Source organism: Delphinapterus leucas, chromosome 6 (assembly GCF_059928025.1).
Source record: "Delphinapterus leucas isolate spDelLeu-1000000601 "Yukka" chromosome 6, BTC_Dleu_Yukka2, whole genome shotgun sequence".
NCBI lineage: Eukaryota > Metazoa > Chordata > Mammalia > Artiodactyla > Monodontidae > Delphinapterus > Delphinapterus leucas.
Genome location: NC_143134.1, coordinates 31,593,108 through 31,615,021, shown reverse-complemented (window position 1 = coordinate 31,615,021; position 21,914 = coordinate 31,593,108). Strand labels below are relative to the sequence as shown.

At 38.6% G+C, this 21,914-nt stretch overlaps 1 protein-coding gene across 5 annotated transcripts in view; it reads left to right on the top strand.

Moving 5' to 3' along the window:
* The first annotated feature begins 8,556 nt into the window (after window positions 1-8,556).
* Window positions 8,557-21,914, top strand: part of LOC111167648 (uncharacterized) — a 44,872-nt gene continuing 31,514 nt past the window's right edge. The window contains exons 1-5 of one of the 5 annotated variants that reach the window (XM_022560697.2): window positions 8,558-8,698; window positions 10,476-10,519; window positions 11,317-11,375; window positions 16,882-17,008; window positions 17,267-17,362. In XM_022560697.2, the coding sequence (XP_022416405.1) occupies window positions 11,361-11,375; window positions 16,882-17,008; window positions 17,267-17,362 (238 nt within the window). In that variant the 5' untranslated portion in view covers window positions 8,558-8,698; window positions 10,476-10,519; window positions 11,317-11,360. The other 4 variants (XM_022560695.2, XM_089912937.1, XM_022560696.3 and 1 more) reach the window with 4 other exon arrangements.

Below are 21,914 nucleotides of genomic sequence, written 5' to 3'. Positions count from 1 at the left end.
TAGCATACGGTATTGTTTTTCTCTTTCTGACTTACTTCACTCTGTATGACAGACTCTAAGTCCATCACCTCACTAGAAATAAATCAATTTTGTTTCTTTTTATGGCTGAGTAATATTCCATTGCATATATGTGCCACACCTTCTTTATCCATTCATCTGTTGATGGACACTTATGTTGCTTCCATGTTCTGGCTATTGTAAATAGTGCTGCAATGAATATTGGGGTACATGACTCTTTTTGAATTATGGTTTTCTAAGGGTATATGTCCAGTAGTGGGATTGCTGGGTTGTATGGTAGTTATATTTTTAGGTTTATAAGGAACTTCCATACTGTTCTCCAGAGTGACTGTATCAATTTACGTTCCCACCAACAGGGCAAGAGGGTTCCCTTTTCTCCATACCCTCTCCAGCATTTATTGTTTCTAGATTTTTTGATGATGGCCATTCTGACTGGTGTGAGATGATACCTCACTGTAGTTTTGATTTGCATTTCTCTGATGATTAGTGATGTTGAGCATCCTTTCATGTGTTTGTTGGCAACCTGTATATCTTCTTTGGAGAAATGTCTGTTTAGGGCTTCTGCCCATTTTTGGATTTGCTTGTTTTTTTGATATTGAGCTGCATGAGCAGCTTGTATATTTTGGAGATTAATCCTTTATCAGTTCCTTCACTTTCAAATATTTTCTCCCATTCTGAAGGTTGTCTCTTCATCTTGTTTATGGTTTCTTTTGCTGTGCAAAAGTTTTTAAGTTTCACTAGGTCCCATTTGTTTATTTTTGTTTTTATTTCCATTTCTGTAGGAGGTGGGTCAAAAAGGATCTGGCTGTGATTGATGTCAGAGTGTTCTGCCTATGATTTCCTCTAAGAGTTTGATAGTGTCTGGCCTTACATTTAGGTATTTAATCCATTTTGAGTTTATTTTTGTGTATGGTGTTAGGGAGTGTTTTAATTTCATTCTTTTACATGTAGCTGTCCAGTTTTCCCAGCCCCACTTATTGAAGAGGCTGTCTTTTCTCCATTGTATATTCTTAACTCCTTTATCAATAATAAGGTGACCATATGTACGTGGGTTTATCTCTGGGCTTTCAATCCTGTTCCATTGATCTATATTTCTGTTTTTGTGCCAGTACCATACTGTCTTGATTACTGCAGCTTTGCAGTAGAGCCTGAAGTCAGGGAGACTGATTCCTTCAGCTCCATTTTTCTTTCTCAAGATTGCTTTGGCTATTTGGGGTCTGTGGTGTATCCATACAAATTGTGAAATTTTTTTGTTCTAGTTCTGTGAAAAATGCCATTGGTAGTTTCACAAGCATTGCATTGAATCTGTAAATTGCTTTGGGTAGTATAGTCATTTTCACTATGCTGATTCTTCCAATCGAAAAACATGGTATATCTCTCCATCTGTTGGTATCATCTTTAATTTCTTTCATCAATATATTATAGTTTTCTGCATACAGGACTTTTGTCTCCTTAGGTAGGTTTATTCCTAGGTATTTTATTCTTTTTGTTGCAATGGTAAATATGAATGTTTCCTTTATTTCACTTTCAGATTTTCCATCGTCAGTGTATAGGAATGCAAGAGATTTCTGTGCATTAATTTTGTATCCTGCTACTTTACCAAATTCATTGTGTAGCTCTGGTAGTTTTTTGGTAGCATCTTTAGGATTCTCTATGTATAGTAGTATCATGTCATTTGCAAACAGTGACAGTGTTATGTCTTCTTTTCCGATTTGGATTCCTTTTATTTCTTTTTCTTCTCTGATTATTGTGGCTAAAAACTTCCAAAACTATATTGAATAACAGTGGTGAGAGTGGGCAACCTTGTCTTGTTCCTGATCTTAGTGGAAAAGCTTTCAGTTTTTCACCATTGAGGATGATGTTGGCTGTGGGTCTGTCAAATATGGCCTTTATTATGTTGAAGTAGGTTCCCTCTATGACCACTTTCTGGAGAGTTTTTATCATGAATCGCTGTTGAATTTTGTCAAAACCTTTTTCTCCATTTGTTGAGATTACCATATGGTTTTATCCTTCAGTTTATTGATATGGTGTATCACATTGATTGATTTGCATATATGGAAGAATCCTTGCATTCCTGGGATAAACCCCACTTGATCATGATGTATGATCCTTTTAATGTGCTGTTGGATTCTGTTTGCTAGTATTTTGTTGAGGATTTTTGCATCTATGTTCATCAGTGATACTGGCCTGTAGTTCTCTTTTTTTGTGACATCTTTGTCTGGTTTTGGTTTCAGGGTGATGGTGGCCTCGTAGAATGAGTTTGGGAGTGTTCCTCCCTCTGCTATATTTTGGAAGTGTTTGAGAAGGATAGGTGTTAGCTCTTCTCTAAATGTTTGATAGAATTTGCCTGTGAAGCCATCTGGTCCTTGGTTTTTGTTTGTTGGAAGATTTTAAATCACAGTCTCAATTTCAGTGGTTGTGATTTGTTGGTTTATATTTTCTATTTCTTCCTGGTTCTGTCTCAGAAGGTTGTGTTTTTCAAAGAATTTGTCCATTTCTTCCAGGTTGTCCATTTCATTGGTATATAATTACTTGTAGTAATCTCTCATGATCCTTTGTATTTCTGCAGTGTCAGTTGTTACTTCTCCTTTTTCATTTCTAATTCTGTTGATCTGAGTCTTCTCCCTTTTTTTCTTGATGAGTCTGGCTAGTGGTTTATTAATTTTGTTTATCTTCTCAAAGTACAAACTTGTAGGTTTATTTATCGTTGCTATGGTTTCCTTCATTTCTTTTTCATTTATTTCTGTTCTGATCTTTATGATTTTTTTCCTTCTGCTGCCTTTGGGTTTTTTTGTTCTTCTTTCTCTAATTGCTTTAGGTGTAAGGTGAGGTTGTTTATTTGAGATTTTTCTTGTTTCTTGAGGTAGGATTGTATTGCTATAAACTTTCCTCTTAGAACAGCTTTTGCTGCATTCCATAGGTTTTGGATCATTGCGTTTTCATTGTCATTTGTTTCTAGATATATTTTGATTTCCTCTTTGGTTTCTTCAGTGATCTCTTGGTTATTTAGCAGTGTATTGTTTAGTCTCCATGTGTTTGTATATTTTACAGTTTTTTTCCCATAATTGATATCTAGTCTCATAGATTTGTGGTCAGAAAAGATAGTTGATATGATTTCCATTTTCTTAAATTTGCCAAGGCTTGATTTGTGGCCCAAGAAATGACCTATCCACGAGAAAGTTCCATGAGCACTTGAGAAGAAAGTGTATTCTTTTGTTTTAGGATGGAATGTCCTATAAATATCAGTTAAGGCCATCTTGGTTAATGAGTCATTTAAAGCTTGTGTTTCCTTATTTATTTTCATTTTGGATGATCTGTCCATTGGTGAATGTGTGGTGTTAAAGCCCCCTACTATGATTGTGTTACTATCGATTTCCCCATTTATGGCTGTTAGCATTTGCCTTATGTATTCAGGTGCTCTTATGTTGGGTGCATAAATATTTACAATTGTTATATCTTCTTCTTGGATAGATCCCTTGATCATTATGTACTGTCCTTCTTTGTCTCTTGTAATAGTCTTTATTTTACAGTCTATTTTGTTTGATATGAGAATTGCTACTCCAGCTTTATTTTGATTTCCATATGCATGGAATATCTTTTTCCATCCCCTCTGTTTCAGTCTGTATGTGTCCATAGGTCTGAAGTGGGTCACTTTTAGACAGCATATATACAGGTGTTGTTTTTGTATCTTTTCAGTTAGCCTGTGTCTTTTGGTTGGAGCACTTAATCCTTTTACATTTAAGGTAATTATCGATATGTATGTTCCTATTACCATTTTCTTAATTGTTTTGGGTTTGTTTTTGTAGGTCATTTCCTTCTCTTGTGTTTCCTGCCTAGAAAAGTTCCTTTAGCATTTGTTGTAAAGCTGGTTCAGTGGTGCTGACTTCTCTTAGCTTTTGCTTGTCTGTAAAGGTTTTAATTTCTCCATTGAATCTGAATGTGATCCTTACTGGGTAATCTTGGTTGTAGGTTTTTCCCTTTCATCGCTTTAAATATGTCCTGCTGCTCCCTCTGGCTTGCAGAGTTTCTGCTGAAAGATCAGTCCTTAACCTTATGGGGATTCCCTTGTATGTTATTTGTTGTTTTTCCCTTGCTGCTTTTAATATTTTTTCTTTGTATTTAATTTTTGATAGTTTGACTAATATGTGTCTTGGCATGTTTCTCCTTGAATTTATCCTGTATGGGACTCTCTGCACTTCCTGGACTTGATTGACTATTTCCTTTCCCATATTAGGGAAGTTTTCAACTATAATCTCTTCAAATATTTTCTCAGTTTCTTTCTTTTCCTCTTCTTCTTCTGGGACCCCTATAATGTGAATGTTGGTGCATTTAATGTTGTCCCAGAGGTCTCTGAGACTGTCCTCAATTCTTTTCATTCTTTTTTCTTTATTCTGCTCTGCAGCACTTATTTCCACTATTTTATCTTCCAGGTCACTTATCTGTTCTTCTGCTTCAGTTATTCTGCTATTAATTCTCTCTAGAGACTTTTTAAGTTCATTTATTGTGTTGTTCATCATTGTTTGCTCTTTAGTTTTCCTGGGTCCTTGTTAAACGTTTCTTATATTTTCTCCATTCTATTTCCAAGATTTTGGATCATATTTACTATAATCATTCTGAATTCTTTCTCAGGTAAACTGCCTATTTCCTCTTCATTTGTTTGGTCTGGTGGGTTTTTAACTTGCTCCTTCACCTGCTGCATATTTCTCTGTCTTCTCATTTTGTTTAACTTACTGTGTTTGGGATTTCCTTTTTGCAGGCTGCAAGTTCATATTTCCCATTGTTTTTTGTGTCTGCCCCCAGTGGGTAAGGTTAGTTCAGTTGCTTGTGTAGGCTTCCTGGTGGAGGGGAGTGGTGCCTGTGTTCTGGTGAGTGGGGTTGGATGTTTTCTTTCTCGTGTGCAGGGCCGCGTCTGATGGTGTGTTTTGGGGTGTCTGTGAACTTAGTACGATTATAGGAAGCCTCTCTGCTAATGGATGGAATTGTGTTCCTGTCTTTCTAGTTGTTTGGCATGGGGCGTCCAGCACTGGGGCTTGCTGGTCGTTGGGTGGAGCTGGGTCTTAGTACTGAGATGGAGATCTCTGGGAGAGCTCTTGCTGATTGATATTACGTGGGGCTGGGAGGTCTCTGGTAGTCCAACGTCCTGAACTCAGCTCTCTCACTTCAGAGTATCAGGCCAGAGCACCAAGACCCTGTCAGCCACACAGCTCAGAAAAAAAGGGAGAAAAAAGGTAATAATAATAATATATTTTTTAAATTATTAAAATAAAAAAATATTTAAAAAGGAAAGAAAAAGAGAAGGAAGAGAGCAACCAAACTAATAAACAAATCCACCAAAGATAACAAGTGCTAAAATCTATACTAAGAGAAACCTAAAAATCAGAAGCAAATCAGTCACAGAAAGCAAACCCCAAGTCTACAGTTGCTCCCAAAGTCCACTGCCTAAGTTTTGGGATGATTCATTGTCTATTCAGGTATTCCATAGATGCAGGGTACATCAAGTTGATTGCGGGGATTTAATCTGCTGCTCCTGAGGCTGCATGGAGAAATTTCCTTTTCTCTTGTTTGCAGAGCTCTTGGGGCTTAGCTTTGGTTTTGGTCCCACCTCTGCATGTAGGTTGCCCTCAGGCATTTGTTCCCGCCCAGACAGGATGGGGTTAAAGCAGAGGCTGATTAGGGGGCTCTGGGTCACTCATGTTGGGGGGGGAGGGGTACGGTAGTTATAATTAGAATGTGGGGTGAGCCTGCGGCGGCAGAGGCCAACATGACATTGCAACAGTCTGAGGCACACCGTGTGTTCTCCTGGGGTACTTGTCCCTGGATCATGGGGCCCTGGCAGTGGTGTGCTGCACAGCCACCCAGGGTGGTGTGGATAGTGACCTGTGCTTGCACACAGGATTCTTGGTGGCTGCAGCAGCAGTGTTAGCATTTCATGCCAGTGTCTGGGGTCCAAGCTGATAGCCACAGCTTGTGCCCATCTCTGGAGCTCATTTAGGCAGTTCTCTGTCTTTTGTGGGCACACAGGGAAGGAATCCCCTTTCCTCATGCACCCTGAAACAATGGTCTCTTGCCCCTTAGGCAGGTCTAGACTTTTTCCTGTACTCCCTCCTGGCTAGCTGTGGTGCACTAGCCCCCTTCAGGCTCTGTTCATGCAGCCAACCCCAGTCCTCTCCCTCAGGTTTGACCTCCAAAGCCCAAGCCTCAGCTCCCAGCCACCCCCCCCCCCGGTGGGTGAGCAGACAAGCCTCTCAGGCTGGTGAATGCTGGTTGGCACTGATCCTCTGTGCAGGAATATCTCTGCTTTGCCCTCTGCACCCCTATTGCTGCACTCTCCTCCATGGCTCTGAAGCTTTCCCCCTGCCCCCCCATCCCCGTCCCTGCCAGTGAAGGGGCTTCCTAGTGTGTGGAAACTTTTCCTCCTTCACAGTTCCCTCCCAGAGGTGCAGGTCCTGTCTCTATTCTTTTGTCTCTGTTTTTTCTTTTTTCTTTTGCCCTACCTAGGTACGTGGGGATTTTCCTGCCTTTTGGGAAGTCTGAGGTCGTCTGCCAGCATGCAGTAGGTGTTCTGTAGAAGTTGTTCCAAATCTAGATGTATTTTTGATGTATTCGTGGGGAGGAAGGTGATCTAAACGTCTTACTCCTCTGCCACCTTGAAGGTCCCCTTGTAAGTTTCAATATTGTTAAGAAGTCAGTTCCAACTAACTTGATCAATAATTTCAACTCAATTTCAGTCAGAATCACAGCAACTTATGTTGTAGACACCAAAAACTTGATTCTAAAGTTTACATTGAAATGGAAAAGATCCAGAATAGCCAACTCAATATTTAAGAACAAAGTCATAGAACTGACAATACCTGACTTCAAAAATTATTATAAAGCTACAGGGTCAAACCAGTGTGATACAGGAGAAAGAATCAACAGAAAGATTATTAAAGCTGAATAGAGAGCCCAGAAATATATTCACACAAATATTATCGACCAAGCTTTGACAAAGAAGCAAAGACAATTCAATGAAGAAAAGATAGTCTTTTCAACAAATGTGCTAGAACAATTAGACATTCATGTGCAAAAATAAATAAATGTAGACACAGACCTTATACTTTTCACAAATATTAACTCAAAATGGATGATAAATTTAAAACTAAAATGCAAAACTATAAAACTTTTAGAAGATAACACAGAATAAAATGTCTAGGTAACCCTGAGCTTGGCAATGAAATTTTAGATAACATCAAAAGCACAAACCATGAATGAATCGTTTGAATTCATCAAAGTTAAAAACTTCTGCTCTGTGAGAGAATGGAAAGACAAGTCACAGACTGAGAGAAAATATTTGCAAAAGACAGATCTACTAAAGAAATTTTATGTAAAATATACAAATAACTATTCAAATGTAATATCTTCACAAAGGAAGATCCACTTATGGCAAATAGGCATATAAAAAGAATCCCAGCATCAGATGTTATTACAGAATTGCAAATTATGATATATCACTACACTCCTATTAGAATGTACAACAGCCAAAACACTGACAACACCTACTGCTGGTGAGGATATGGAGCAAGAGAAGTTTCATTCATTGCTGGTGAGAATGCAAAATGATACACCCACTTTTGGAAGATAGTTTGGCAGTTTTATAAAGCTGAACATAATTTCCACTATACAAGCCAGATTAGTAATTGATCACAATTATTAATTGATAATGATTTCCTCATTTTGGGTTGTACATACTTTCAAGTATTACTTGTATAATTTTGAACAACTAGCTTACTCCCTCCTCCTCCCTGCTGCTGATCACAGAATTTACTCTTTTATGTTAATACTGGCTCCATTTTCTAATATTTGTTCTATTTCACAGTCGTATTCATAACAGATAGTTGTGTGTAACTTCAATGCTCCTGGCAGCTTGATTTTAAAAGGTACACTTCTGGAGGGGCAGTAAATTCTCCCTAACCCTCCTCCCCAAGGTTCCCAGCCCTAGCCACACGTCTTTTACGGTATGTTAAAAAGAAATTCAAACATTCAGAATAATAGAAATAGTAAAATGAGCATCATGTACACAGATTTAACGATTCTTAACCTTTTGCCATATTTGTTTCCTCAAACTGTTTTGATAAATTTTTCAAAAGTAAATTACAAATACATGATTTCATAATTGTAAATATTTCAGTATGTATCTTTAAAAAATAAGAGCAATTTCCTACATCGTCCAAATATTGTCACACTTACCAAAGTAATGTTAATTTTCCTTAATATTTCTTATACCTAGTCCATATTTATATTTCCCAAATTGTTGTCTATTGCACTGTTATTTTTTTCCAACCAAGATCCGATGGAACACCACACTGCAATATGTTGTTATGTCATAAAGTTAAAGTCTAACTCATACCACTGCGAATTCAGGCAAAGTCGCCACGAATCAGCTCCAAACATTAAGACTTTCAGTTTACTAACCAAGCGGAAATGCTTCAAAAATTACTTCCTACGCTCTCAAAGACTTATGGGAAATGTAGTCTTGAATGTTATGGGCCCACATCTCAGGCCTCAGGGAATGGGTTTTCAGAGCTCACTCTGCGCATGTGCACGTCCCGACCCGCCTGCTGCCGTACGACCTCTCCGGCCTAAAAGGAGCGAGATCTTCCCGTCTTTGGGTCGGTGCTGAAGCCAAGGCTGCCCACTGGAGGTGAGAGCACGGGGTCCGGTTCCGCGCGGCTTGGGGTCCTGCTGGGTCCGGTAGGCTTGTGTGCGGGGGACGGGAGCGGGAAGTCCCGGGAACCTCTAGGCGGGCCCGCCCCTCCCCCAGCCCGCTAGCCCGGGCAGGTCCGGCCCTGCCTGCTCCAGGAGTGCAGGTGAGGCTGAGTCCTTGTCTAGAGGAGGTGTTTGGTGCCGGCCAGGCGCGGGCGGAGAATGCAACTTTATAACGTTCACGATGAACAGGAGGCTACTAATAGTAGCTTGTGCAGTTATTCTGAGAATTAAATAAGGTGTCATCTACAAAACATTTTGTCAAGTGATTGTAATAATCACTGTGTAAGCTGTTATCATAAGACACTTTGTTTCCTTTGTCTGGTATTTCGTTTAACCCTCACAACAAGTCTACTTGTCTTTATAAACACTCCATTTTTTAAAAATGAAAGGAATTTAGTGTGTGCGGAATGATATAGCCCAGGATACAAGCTGGTAGGTGAGAGTTAGGATGCAAATACAAATAGATTTTACTCCCTATCTCTTGCTCCTTCTGATATCCTCCCTGCCTCAGACCCAGAATTGCAACCTACGGAGTAGCTCCTGGCAGCCTGTCCTCAAATTCCCAGGGACATGATTGTGAAGTGAATGCAGACAGAATGTCGCCATGTGGGAAATATATACTGGGATTTGTGGATTCTCAGAGTGAGGCCCTTGAACCTTACTGAACTGTCCAGGCTGTTTCCATTCTCAAAAGAATAGTCTGATAATGTAACGCAGTGCTGGCCAGTAGAAAGATAATGCAAACCAAATGTAATTAAATTTTTTTCAGTAGTAGCAGTAAAAATTAAAAAGGTGAAAGCTGTTTCCATTCTCAAAAGAATAGTCTGATAATGTAACGCAGTGCTGGCCAGTAGAAAGATAATGCAAACCAAATGTAATTAAATTTTTTTCAGTAGTAGCAGTAAAAATTAAAAAGGTGAAGTTAATTTTACTGGTGTATTTAATTAAGTACATCCAAATTATTATTTAGACTTGTGTCACTAGCCACACTTCGGGTGTAGTAGTTGAACGCAGCTAATGGCTCCATACTAGATAGTACATTTCTAGTGAATGCCCAAAGAGATTTTGAGTGTTAGGTGAAGGTTTCAAATAAAGTGAATTTGTTTCTCTGGCCCCTTTGGGGCAAAGTAGCTCTTTTAAAGCAGGAAAGAACAAATGCCACTTGGAAGAACAGCTCTTCTGACAGAGCTTCAGAGCAGAGGCAAAAAGTTCTAGAAAGGAGAGGGTTCTGAGTTGCTCCACCAGAAGCAGTTCTTGATCCTTGTATAGCATGAGTCAGATTTGGTCAGTCAGACTTGATGATGTTGTTGCATCTAGAAGCCATCACAGACTGTGACAGTGGACACTTGTGGACCAACTTGCAGAAGGTGGTAACCTGGGATTGAGAGGTATGGGTGACTGTCAAGCTACACAGGAAAAGGCACTTTACTGGATGGCTGGTAAGGACATGATGTCCAGGGAAGGTATAAGCAGCCAGAGTTGATGAAATCCTAAACAGCACCCCATTTCCTTCATTTTCCCCTCACTCTTTTCAGATTCTGAGCTGCTCTCACACCATGAGCATTAGATGCCACATTTGGTGATGGACGTTAACATAGAGAATTTTTTCTATGTATTTGAACATAGAGAATAATAAAATGGTAGTAGAAGAAGGTTTTCTATATTGGACACTTTTGGAAGCCCCAAAATACTGAAATGAATGTTTTTTGTAGAGTCACCAGGGCAGAACCAAGCACAATGATATTTACTTACACAGGTAAGTACTATAAGCATCTTATCAAAATATCTTTTTTTTTAGAAATAGTAACTATTTTAGAACAAAGCATTAAAAAACATATTTCTTGCATAGAGCATTCCATCTTTATTTCAGCTCTAACTCAAGTTGTAAACTCAACAAGAACTTGATTAACAATCCAGCCTGAGTAGTTTTTTGACAACATTATTATTATTATTTTTTTTTTTGCGGTACATGGGCCTCTTACTGCTGTGACCTCTCCCGTTGTGGAGCACAGGCTCCGGACGTGCAGGCTCAGCAGCCATGGCTCATGGGCCCAGCCGTTCCGCAGCATGTGGGACCCTCCCGGACCGGGGCACGAACCTGTGTCCCCTGCATCGGCAGGCAGACTCTCAACCACTGTGCCACCAGGGAAGCCTGACAACATTATTTTTAATGAAGGTAGAGGATGTCACCCCTGGTGTACCTGAATTTGTTTAACCAATCCTCTGTTGTTTTACTTTTGTTGTTGTTGTTTTTATTGTTGTTTATTATTAGAAGGGAATATAAATTGTTAATTCATTGATAAAAAGCAGTTTACCTTACTCAGTGAAAATGCAAGGTTAAGACCAGCATAATCATATCAGAGATGCACATGTTCAGGTGGTGCTACCTTTGTATGGTCTTTCATGTCCCTTCTCAAGAATGTTGAAAGGAACATTCTCCCATGGGGAAGCCTTTTCTCCGGCTGGTGTTATGAGATTGTTAGGCAGATGAATATAGGAGTTGTAAGGCAGAGTAGGTTTTTCATGACCCTGTTTCTTTTTCCTCTTCCCCAGCTGAACCTTCACAGTTCTTTACATTTTTCCAGAAGCAGTAGAAAATGAACATAGCTCAGGTGAGTTCAGTTTTAATAACCTGTTTGTTTTGCATTGGATTTTATAAGGGTTTAAGTGTCTATACATTAACATGGAAAAGTAGAAATAGAAATGAATCAGATGTATTCAGGGAACGTGTAGAAATACAGTTGACCCTTGAACAACACAGATTTGAACTGCACAGATCCAGTTATATGTGGATTGTTTTTTTTTGTTTTTAACGATAAACTATGGTACTACACGATCTGTAGTTGGTTGAATCCAGGGAGGTGGAACCGCAGATAAGGAGAAACTGTGTATACAGAGGACTGACTATAAGTTATATGCAGATTTTCAACTCTGCAGAGTGCAGGTGCCCCTAACCACCGAGTTGTTCAAGAGTCAGCTGTACAGATGCATAACAAAGCAAAGAGCAAAGGTGGTATTGGATATAAGCAGATCCTCTGATATTACAAATTTATCAAATTGGAGCTCCAAATTTATTTCTGAGGTTTTTGGTAGCCATGTCAGAGTGTCAGATAGACAACACTTCTTTAAAGGTTCACATTGGTGGGAAGATAAAGCCAACTGATTCCTCATAGAAAGTAAAGACAGTCGAAGATAAAAACATATCTTTGTTATTCTTCAAATAGGTGACTTAGTTAACAGCTTCCTGGTGATAACCCTAGGATTGATAGAATGTTGCCTTCACATGTTCTTCAATAAAAGTAGAAGGCATAAAGCTAAATGAGGACTCGGTTAGTACTGTTTTTTTAGAAACTCAGACATGGGTTGAATTAGACATTTTTCTGATGAATCAACTGAATATTCTTAAATTTACTCTCCATAAATATCTCAAGTACCCATGATATTCAGCTTTTTCAGCAGACAGTTTAAAATTCTGTTCTCTTTCAAATGTTTCAGCGCTTCCCATTCACACTTCAATTCTCTGCATGATGCCTTGGTTCCTCTCACCACTTGCCTGTGATCTCCAGTGACCAGACACTTGATTATAATCAAATCCATTGAGTTTTGTCTAATCATTTCCCTTGGACTTCTCTGTAGTGCTTGCATCTACTTCTCACATTATCATTCTGGAAAGTTTCTCTGTTAGTGTCTGACACCCTCCACTGGCTCTTTCCTTCCCCTGCTAATGTCTTCATGGAGTCATCTTGTTTTCCATGTCCTTTTACATGGCTTATCCCATTTCCATGCTTGGCCCTTTAATCTTCTCTTTTGTCTCAGAATGATTTCATCCTCTCTCATTTTTTTAAAAAAACAGCTTAATTGAGATTCAAATCATATACCATACAATTCACCCTTATTTAAAGTATAAAAAAACTCATTTTTTTAGTATGCTCACAGATGTGTGCACACATCACAATCAGTTTTAGGACATTTCCATTACCTTAAAAAGCAACTGTATACACTATAGTGTATATACACTACATACAACTATCCCCCTCCTGTAATCCCATTACACCCCTTACCCCCAGGCCACAAGCAACCACTAACTTACTTTCTGTCTCTACAGATTTGCTCAATGACTTCCTGTATTATTTCTTATAGGGCCGTTTTGTCTGTGACAAATTCTGGTTTTTCTTATCTAGGAAAGTTTTAATTTTTCCATTTTTGCTGGGTGTAGAATTCTTGGTTGACAACCTTTTTCTTTCAGCACTTTGAATATGTCATACCACTGCCTTCTGTCATCCATGGATTCTGATTAGTAATCAGCTTTTACTACTCTTGTACATGATGAGTCACTTCTTTCTTAATGCTTTTCAATATTGAGTTCTTGTCTTTTTGACAGTTTGATTATCCTGTGTCCAGGTGTGGATCTCTTACTCGAGGTTTATACTGCTTGGAGTTTGTTGAGTGTCTTGGATATGTAGATTATTGTTTTTCATCAGATTTGGAGACTTCTTGGTCAATATTTTTTTCAAGTGTTCTTTCAGACTTTTTCTCTCCTCTCTGTCTGGGACTCTCATTATGCATATGTTTGTAAACTTGATGCTACCCCATAGTTTATTTTTTGTCATTATTTTATCTTTGTTTCTCATATTGTAGAATTTCAATAGGCATATTGTCCAGTTTGTTCATACTTACTTTCACCTGCTCAGATCTTCTGTTGAACCCTTCTAGTGAAAGTTTTGTTTCAGTTTTTATACTTTTCAACTCTTCAGCTTCGGTTTAGTCTTTTTTATTTATCATTTCTGTTTCTTTACTGATATTCTTTAAGTAGTGAAATATAGTTCACATACTTTTCCTTTGGTCCTTAGACATTATTTCCTTTACTAGGTCTTTGGCCATATTTAAAATAGCTAATTTAAAGTCATTGCCTAGTAAGTCTAACATCTTCCTCAGGAGCAGTTTCTATTGATTACACTTTTTCCTGCATATGTGTCTTACTTTCTTATTGTATTGATAATTGGACATTTTAAATAAAATAGCAACCTCAGGAATCTGAGTTTCTCCCCTCCATTGTGGTCATTGTTGAAATGTATTTGCTTAGTGACTTTTGTGAGCTAATTATGTACAGCCTGTATTTCTTGTCATCTGTGGCTGTTGAAGTCTCTATAGAAATTCCTTAAATGCCTGGAACCAGGAGGTCTCCCAGTTTTTGCTAAGGGGCTCTGTGCATGTTGGGGCATTCTTTCAACAGTCAGACAGGCAGTTTACAACTCTGTATCAGCCTTCACTTCCTTCTTACACCAAACCTCAAGATTACCTAGAGGTGAGAGCTTAGGGCCTTCTCACATCTTTCTGGAGCATGCTCATAGCCCTGGGCATATGCACAGTTCTGTGCATGTATGTGCCCTTTTAGATTCTCAGGAATATATGGGAGTTTTTCAGAACCTTTATAGACATCTCATTCCTTAGCTTTTCCTTTTAAGCTTTTTGATTAGGCCATTGGTTGCCCCAACTGTTAAACACTGCCTCAGGTAGCCACTAAGTTAAACAAATGCCTTTAAATGTTTTTGACAAATGCCTCTGAGATAAGACTTTTCATACTATGTGAGCTCTGAGTTAGCTCAAATAAAGACATACTTGCAAGTGAGGTCTTTCAGGGAACCTCCAAACAGAAGCAAGTAATGAGTTTTCTTGGAGTGAGGCTTTGACAGAACTCCAACCCACTTCTGCTCCTGTGGTTGCCAGGCTGCTAATTTTAACTGTGATTGCAGACTGTTGGTTCTTAAACTACTTCAGAGGTGGCGAGAGAGGAATGGAAACAGGGTAAGTTAGAAGGACACAATATCACTTTCTTAGTGTGCTTCAGCCTTTTTTTCCCTTTGTATAAATGATCCGTAGATTGCCTTTATTAACTTCTACAATTTTTGCCATTTTTTTCATTGCTTTTATGGAGGAGAAAATTTTCTTGGATCCCACTTCATCATTTTCACTTATGTCACTTGTTAGCTTATTTTTTTTAATTCAGCTGAGTTTTATTTTTTAATTCGTCTTCGAGGCAGAGAGGCAGAGATAAGGCAGAGGGAGAGAGGAAGAGGGAGAGATGGAGGGAGAGGGAGAGGGAGGGAGAGGGAGAGAGGGAGAGAGTGATGGAGGGAGCGAAAGATGTCTCTCCCTCCCTCCCTCTCTCCCTCCCTCAGATATTAAAGAGATTGGCAAAAATGAAGACAGTGACACTTTTCTCATTAATTTTTTTCATTTTGGGAAATACAGTTAACTTGTCTTTATTTTTCTTTTAGATTAAAAAAAATTTATGAGAAGTGTTTCTGTTCTTTTATTCATTTATTTTATTGATAGTTACCAACTGCTAACACTGAGCTTCACACAGGAGGTAACTACTAAGTAACACTGAAGACATGAATGAACAAATAATTGCATAAATAACACTGGGGAAAGGCTATTTCTGTCCTTTTACCTCTTAATCTAGTTCTGTTTCTTCCTTTTTTTTTTTTTTGCGGTACGCGGGCCCCTCACTGCTGTGGCCTCTCCCGCTGTGGAGCACAGGCTCCGGACGCGCAGGGTCAGCGGCCATGGCTCACGGGCCTAGCCGCTCCGCAGCATGTGGGATCCTCCCGGACCGGGGCACAAACCCGTGTCCCCTGCATCGGCAGGCGGACTCTCAACCACTGCGCCACCAGGGAAGCCCTCTTCCTATTTTTAATTGTGATAAGAACACTTAACATGAGATCGACACTTTTTTTTGCGATATGCGGGCCTCTCACTGCCGCAGCCTCTCCCGTTGTGGAGCACACGCTCCGGACACGCAGGCTCAGCGGCCATGGCCCACAGGCCCAGCCGCCCCGCAGCATGTGGGATCCTCCCGGACCGGGACACGAACCCGTGTCCCCTGCATCAGCAGGCAGACTCTCAACCACTGCACCACCAGGGAAGCCTGAGATCAACCCTTTTAATACACTTTACATGTACAATACAGTATTGTTAACTATAGGCACAACGTTGTACAGCAGATCTCTAGAACTTAATGATTTTGTATAACTGAAACTTCATACCCATTGAATTAGCTACTTACTATTTCCCCCTTCTGCCAGCCTCTTTGAAGTCTTTTGCTGTGGAAACTTTCCCTTTTCTCAGTTTCTAAGACTCTGTTCTCTCATAATTACTTTCCAGAAAACTTCTCCTCTGGCTTTGTGACCTCTACTTTTTCTGCCAGCCTCTTTAATATTCATGGTTTCTCAAACGCTGTTTTTTGATACTTTTCTTTCCTCAATCTGTATGTGCTCAAGTTGTTGTCTGATTGCCTTGGATAACTTCAATTACCACCTAAATTGCTAGTAGTTCCTTAAAGCTTGTCTTCATCCTTGACCTCCCTTCTGTGTTCTAAAACTATGTGTATACTCGCTTAAGGGACTGTTCCAGCTTTATGTTTCACAGACCCTTTAGTAGCAACATGAACAGATCTATCTCACTAAAACTTCTAACACATTTCTTTCCCTTTATTTCCCAAATATCAGTGTTTGGAACCAGCATTAAGGAAGCTGCTCATACTGCTAGATGGGTAGCTACACAAGAAAGTAGTTATCAGATTGGTTGCTGTTTCTGCTGTCTGATTATATCCCTGTTCCTATATCTGTTACTTCAGTGTTGATAGTGTTCTTTCACACCCATCCTTGGTACGTTGTTCTTCACTCTTCATGAGTTCTATACATTTATTTATACATAAATTCTATCATGTCTAATATCTCTACAACTTATGTATATCTCTAACGTGTCTCCCATTATTTACAGTGATGATGTCCAAAGAGAGATAGACATTCTAGAATTATCTAGAATACCCAGTATAATCCCTTGGGATATAGAAGAAGAGTTGTAAGAGGTCTCTTTATATTGAGTTTTTTTAATCTTAAAAAAATCTGTAATTCGTAAATATATATAAATGAATTAAGTTAAAAATGAATTGCTAAAATCTTTTTAACAAATTGGGTAACTCCAAAGTTAGAGACAAACTAGGTCAAAAATAAGCATTCTTTATAATGATTTGGTTTAAAGCCTTAAAAGTAAACAGGATAAATAATAATTTTCAACTAATTTTGAACTTTTGAACAAAATTTGTTGTTACAGGGATCAGTGTCATTCGAAGATGTGACTGTGGAGTTCACCCAGGATGAATGGCAGTATGTAGGCCCTGCTCTGAGGACCCTGTACAAAGATGTGATGCTGGAGAACTACAGCCACCTCGTCTCATTGGGTGAGCATACCTTACCATGTGACTCCCTCTGGAATATTTTCTTTTTTTTTTAAATTATCAAAACACATAAACCATTTATAGAGATTGTTGTTCAGGTTTTGATTAAGAAGTTTAAGGTAACTGAGACCTTTACAGAAACAGAAACAGTGTGTCATTACTTTCCCTTTGAAAACTTCAAATGAGCACATTCATTTTGCTTCACCTTCAGAAATGCCCATGGTTCTGGTCTATATATAGCTTTAGTTGTTACATTTGCAGGGTACTGCATTATCAAACCCCAGGTGATCTTCAAGTTGGAGCACGGTGAAGAGCCCTGGCCCTCAGAAGAAGAATTCCTAAACCAGAAGTATCCAGGTGAGTGAGCATTGACACAAGGAAGTACCTGGGGTAGTTAGACTTTAGAAGGGACCACTTTTGAAAGTTTATTTTATTTTCTTTTAAACAGCTTTACTAAGATACAGTTCAATATACAATTGTATATATCATACAATCCACCCATTTAAAGTGTACAATTCACTGGCTCTTAATAGACTCACAGATATGTATAAACATCACCACAGGGCTTCCCTGGTGGCGCAGTGTTTGAGAGTCCGCCTGCCGATGCAGGGGACACAGGTTTGTGCGCTGGTCCAGGAAAATCCCACATGCTGCGGAGTGAGCCATGGCCGCTGAGCCTGTGCATCCGGAGCCTGTGCTCCGCAACGGGAGAGGCCACAACAGTGAGAGGCCCGCGTACCGCAAAAAAAAAAAAAAAGAAAAAAAAAACCCATCACCACAGTCAGTTTTCTTCACCTCAAAAGGAAACCCTATACCCTTCAGCTATGACCTCCCTCTCTCCCTGTCCCCTTCAGCCCTAGCAACCACTAATCTACTTTCTGTCTGTAGATTTGTTTATTCTGGACATTTCATATAAATGGAATCACACATTATATGGTATTTTGTGATTGGCTTCTTTCACTTAGCATTACAAGGTTCATGTTGTAGCTTGTGTCAGTACTTCATCCTTTTTATGGCAAAATAATATAACATTGTCAGGATATACCACATCTGTTTGTCCATTCATCAGTCAGTGGACATTTGGGATCCTGCCTTTTTGCTATTATTGAGTAATGCTGATATAAACATTTATTAACAAGTGTTTTCATGGGCATATGTTTTTATTTCTCTTGAGTTTATACCTAGGAGTAGAATTGCTGGGTTATATGGTAACTCTGAAGAACTGCCAGACTTTTCTAAAGTGGCTGCACCATTTTTCATTCCTGATGATAGCATGCGAGGGCTCTAATTTCTCCACATCTCCACCAACACTTATTTTTGTTCTAGCCATCCCAATGGATGTGAAGTGGTATGTTATTAAGGTTTTGATTTGCAATTCTGTATTAGTCAGCTGGGCTGGCATGACAAAATACCATAGCTTAAACAAAAGAAATTTATTTCTCACTGTTCTGGAGACTGGAAGTACAAGATCAAGGTGGCAATAGGGTTGATTTTTTTTGTGAGGTCTCTCTTCCTGGCTTGCAGATGACCTTCTCACTGTGTCCTCACATGGCCTTGCCTCTGTGCATGCATGGAGAGAGAGAGAGCTCTGATGTCTCTTCCTTTTCTTATAAGAACACCAGTCCTGTAGAATTAGGACCCCACCCTTATGAACTCATTTAACCTTAATTACCTCCCTAAAGGCCTTATCTCCAAATACAGTTACATTGGGGTTAGGGCTTCAACATATTGAACAAATTGTCCATAACAATTTCCGTGATCACTAATTCTGTCAAGCATCTTTTCATGTGCTTAATGACCTTTGTCTAAACTAATAAACAATTCCAGGAATTTCAAAAGTTATAATTTCAAAATAATTCCTGGAGTAAAAAAATGAAATCACCTTAAGTGTATTTATTGAAAGTTTATTTATTGAAAGTTTGTGAAGCCATTTTTTTTTAACACCTTTATTGGAGTATATTTTCTTTACAATGTTGTGTTAGTTTCTGCTGTACAACAAAGTGAATCAGTTATATGTATACATATATCCTCATATCCCCTCCCTCTTGCATCTCCCTCCCACCCTCCCTATCCCACCCCTCTAGGTGGTCACAAAGCACTGAGTTGATATCCCTGTGCGATGCAGCTGCTTCCCACTAGCTATCTGTTTTACATTTGGTAGTGCATATATGTCAAGGCTACTCTCTCACTTCATCCCAGCTTACCCTTCCCCCTCCCCGTGTCCTCAAGTCCATTCTCTATGTCTGCGTTTTTATTCCTGTCCTGCCCCTAGGTTCATTAGAACTTTTTTTTTTTAAGATTCCATATATATGTGTTAGCATACAGTATTTGTTTTTCTCTTTCTGACTTACTTCACTCTGTATGACAGACTTTAGGTCCATCCACCTCACTATAGGTAACTCAATTTCATTTCCTTTTATGGCTGAGTAATATTCCATTGTATATATGTACCACATCTTCTTTATCCATTATGAAGCCATTTAAATAGCCATAACATAATGATTGACATTATTTAGATGAAGAATATCTCCCAGTCACTAAATGTAAATGATTGGATCATACTGATTGGCTAAAAAAGTTGTCCCTAAATAAGTATCTTAGAAAGATTGTAATAAAAAAATGATAAAGTTATTCAGTCAATAAAAATAATTCAGAGTTTCATATTCTATTATTCAAGTTTGAATTTAGGCAATAAATACATTAACTTAAAAGAAAGTCCTCTAGCTCAGGAGCACAGGTTAAAATAAACCTTTAAGCATTGGAGTGACTGCACCAAAGAATACTATATTAGTGATCATAAAACACAAAATAGGGGGCTTCCCTGGTGGTGCAGTGGTTGAGAGTCCGCCTGCCGATGAGGGGGACGCGGGTTCGTGCCCTGGTCCAGGAGGATCCCACATGCCACGGAGCGGCTAGGCCCGTGAGCCATGGCCACTGAGTCTGCATGTCCAGAGCCTGTGCTCCACAGCGGGAGAGGCCACAGCAGTGAGAGGCCTGCGTACCGCAGAAAAAAAAAACCAACACAAAATAATGGAGTTCTAAGAACTTAAAATTCACTAGGAGTAGGATATTATATCTCATTAAATAATAAGATACTGTGGACATTAAAATGTATGCCTATAGAAGATATAAATGATAATTTTATTAAAATGAAACATTTGTGTATATGTATGCTGAAATCAAATAACAAGTCTTTCAGCTTCCCATAGAATATAATCATAAGATAGTGAAAATATAGTTAGTCTAAAAAGAAAATACCAATAAACCGAACAAGTTAAAATCACCACAGATAATATTTTCTCTACATAGTTTGATAAATCTAGAAATTGATAAAATGAGTAAAAAAAAAATTATTTGGACATGAAAATTTAAAAAATTATCTGTTTAAATAATAGTACATAAAAGAAAACCAAATGCAAAATTGCATGACATTTATAAAATAGTAATAAATGTTACATGTTAGAAACCTTATGAGATAGCTAAATAGTTAACAGGTAAATTTTTAGTCTCATATTTATGTTAATAAATTAAGCAAAAACAATAACAAAAATATACTAATGAAAACAGAACTTAAAAGTGAAGTTAAAAGTTAATAAACTGGGGACTTCCCTGGTGGTCCAGTGGTAAAGAATCTGCTTTACAATGCAGGGGACACAGGTTCAATCCCTGGTTGGGGAACTAAGATCCCACATGCCATGGGGCAACTAAGCCCAGGCGCTACAACTACTGAGGCCACGCACCTCAGCTAGAGAGCCTGAATGCCACTAACTACAGAGCCCATGTGCTCTGGAGCCCACATGCCACAACTAGAGAGAGAACCCGCATGCCACAATGAAAGATCCCACATGCTGCAACCAAAGATCCCGCATGCTGCAACCAAAGACCCCGCATGCTGCAACGAAATATCCCGCATGCTGCAATGAAAGTCCACATGCCACAATGAAGATCCCGCATACCACAACTAAGCAAAATAAAACAAAAAACCGACGCAGCCAAAAATATTAAACTGGAAAACTGAAATTGTAGAATGGTTCTTAGAATAAAAATCAAATAGATTAAACTTTAGCTAACCCTAACAAAGACAAAGGAAAGGAAGAACTGAATAAGTTCAAGTGGGGGTATATTAGTAAAGATTTAATGCAATATCAAACTAAATCCCATTCATAATGAAGAGTGATGTGGGAAGGACTTGCTCTTCCAGATATCAAGGCTTTATGTAAATCTCAGGGTAGTTAAGTATTATGGAGCCCGAGAGTGGGATAGTTTAATAAATTAGTGAAACAGAAGAGAAAGCTCAAGAAAAAAAATGTACTTTATATACAGCTGGTCTTTGACAGGTGGCACTACCCCACAGAAAAGTGGAGAAAGAATCCCAAGGTAACCTTATGGATCAAATCAAAAAACTGCATTAAGGTGGCTTAAAAACCTGATTATCAAAGCAAAACTAAAAATATTCTATATGATAAGGAAAACATGTTTATGACTCTGTTTAAGGAAGGCATTAATAAGATATGAAAAGCATTAACCAGGGAAAAGATGGAGTAAATGTATTCTTTCCTACTGCATCCACTAAGTACAGTTAAATATGTATATTTATATATACATATGTATGCATATGCATACATATGTATGCATATATATAGTACATATATATATAACAGATATAAGATGCTTAAAGTTTTAAGGAAGAATGAAGATGGCATCTTAACAATATAGAGTCTTCCAATTGATAGACAACATATTTATTTAGGATTTATTTAGGATTTCTTTGAATTCTTTTATCACTGTTTTTGCAGCATACAGATACCAAGTTTTTTGGGGCTTTGTTTTTTTAGTGCTATGGTAAATCGTGTTATTTACCTGGTTTCACATTTTAATTGACCATTGTTTGTATGTGATTGGATTTTGT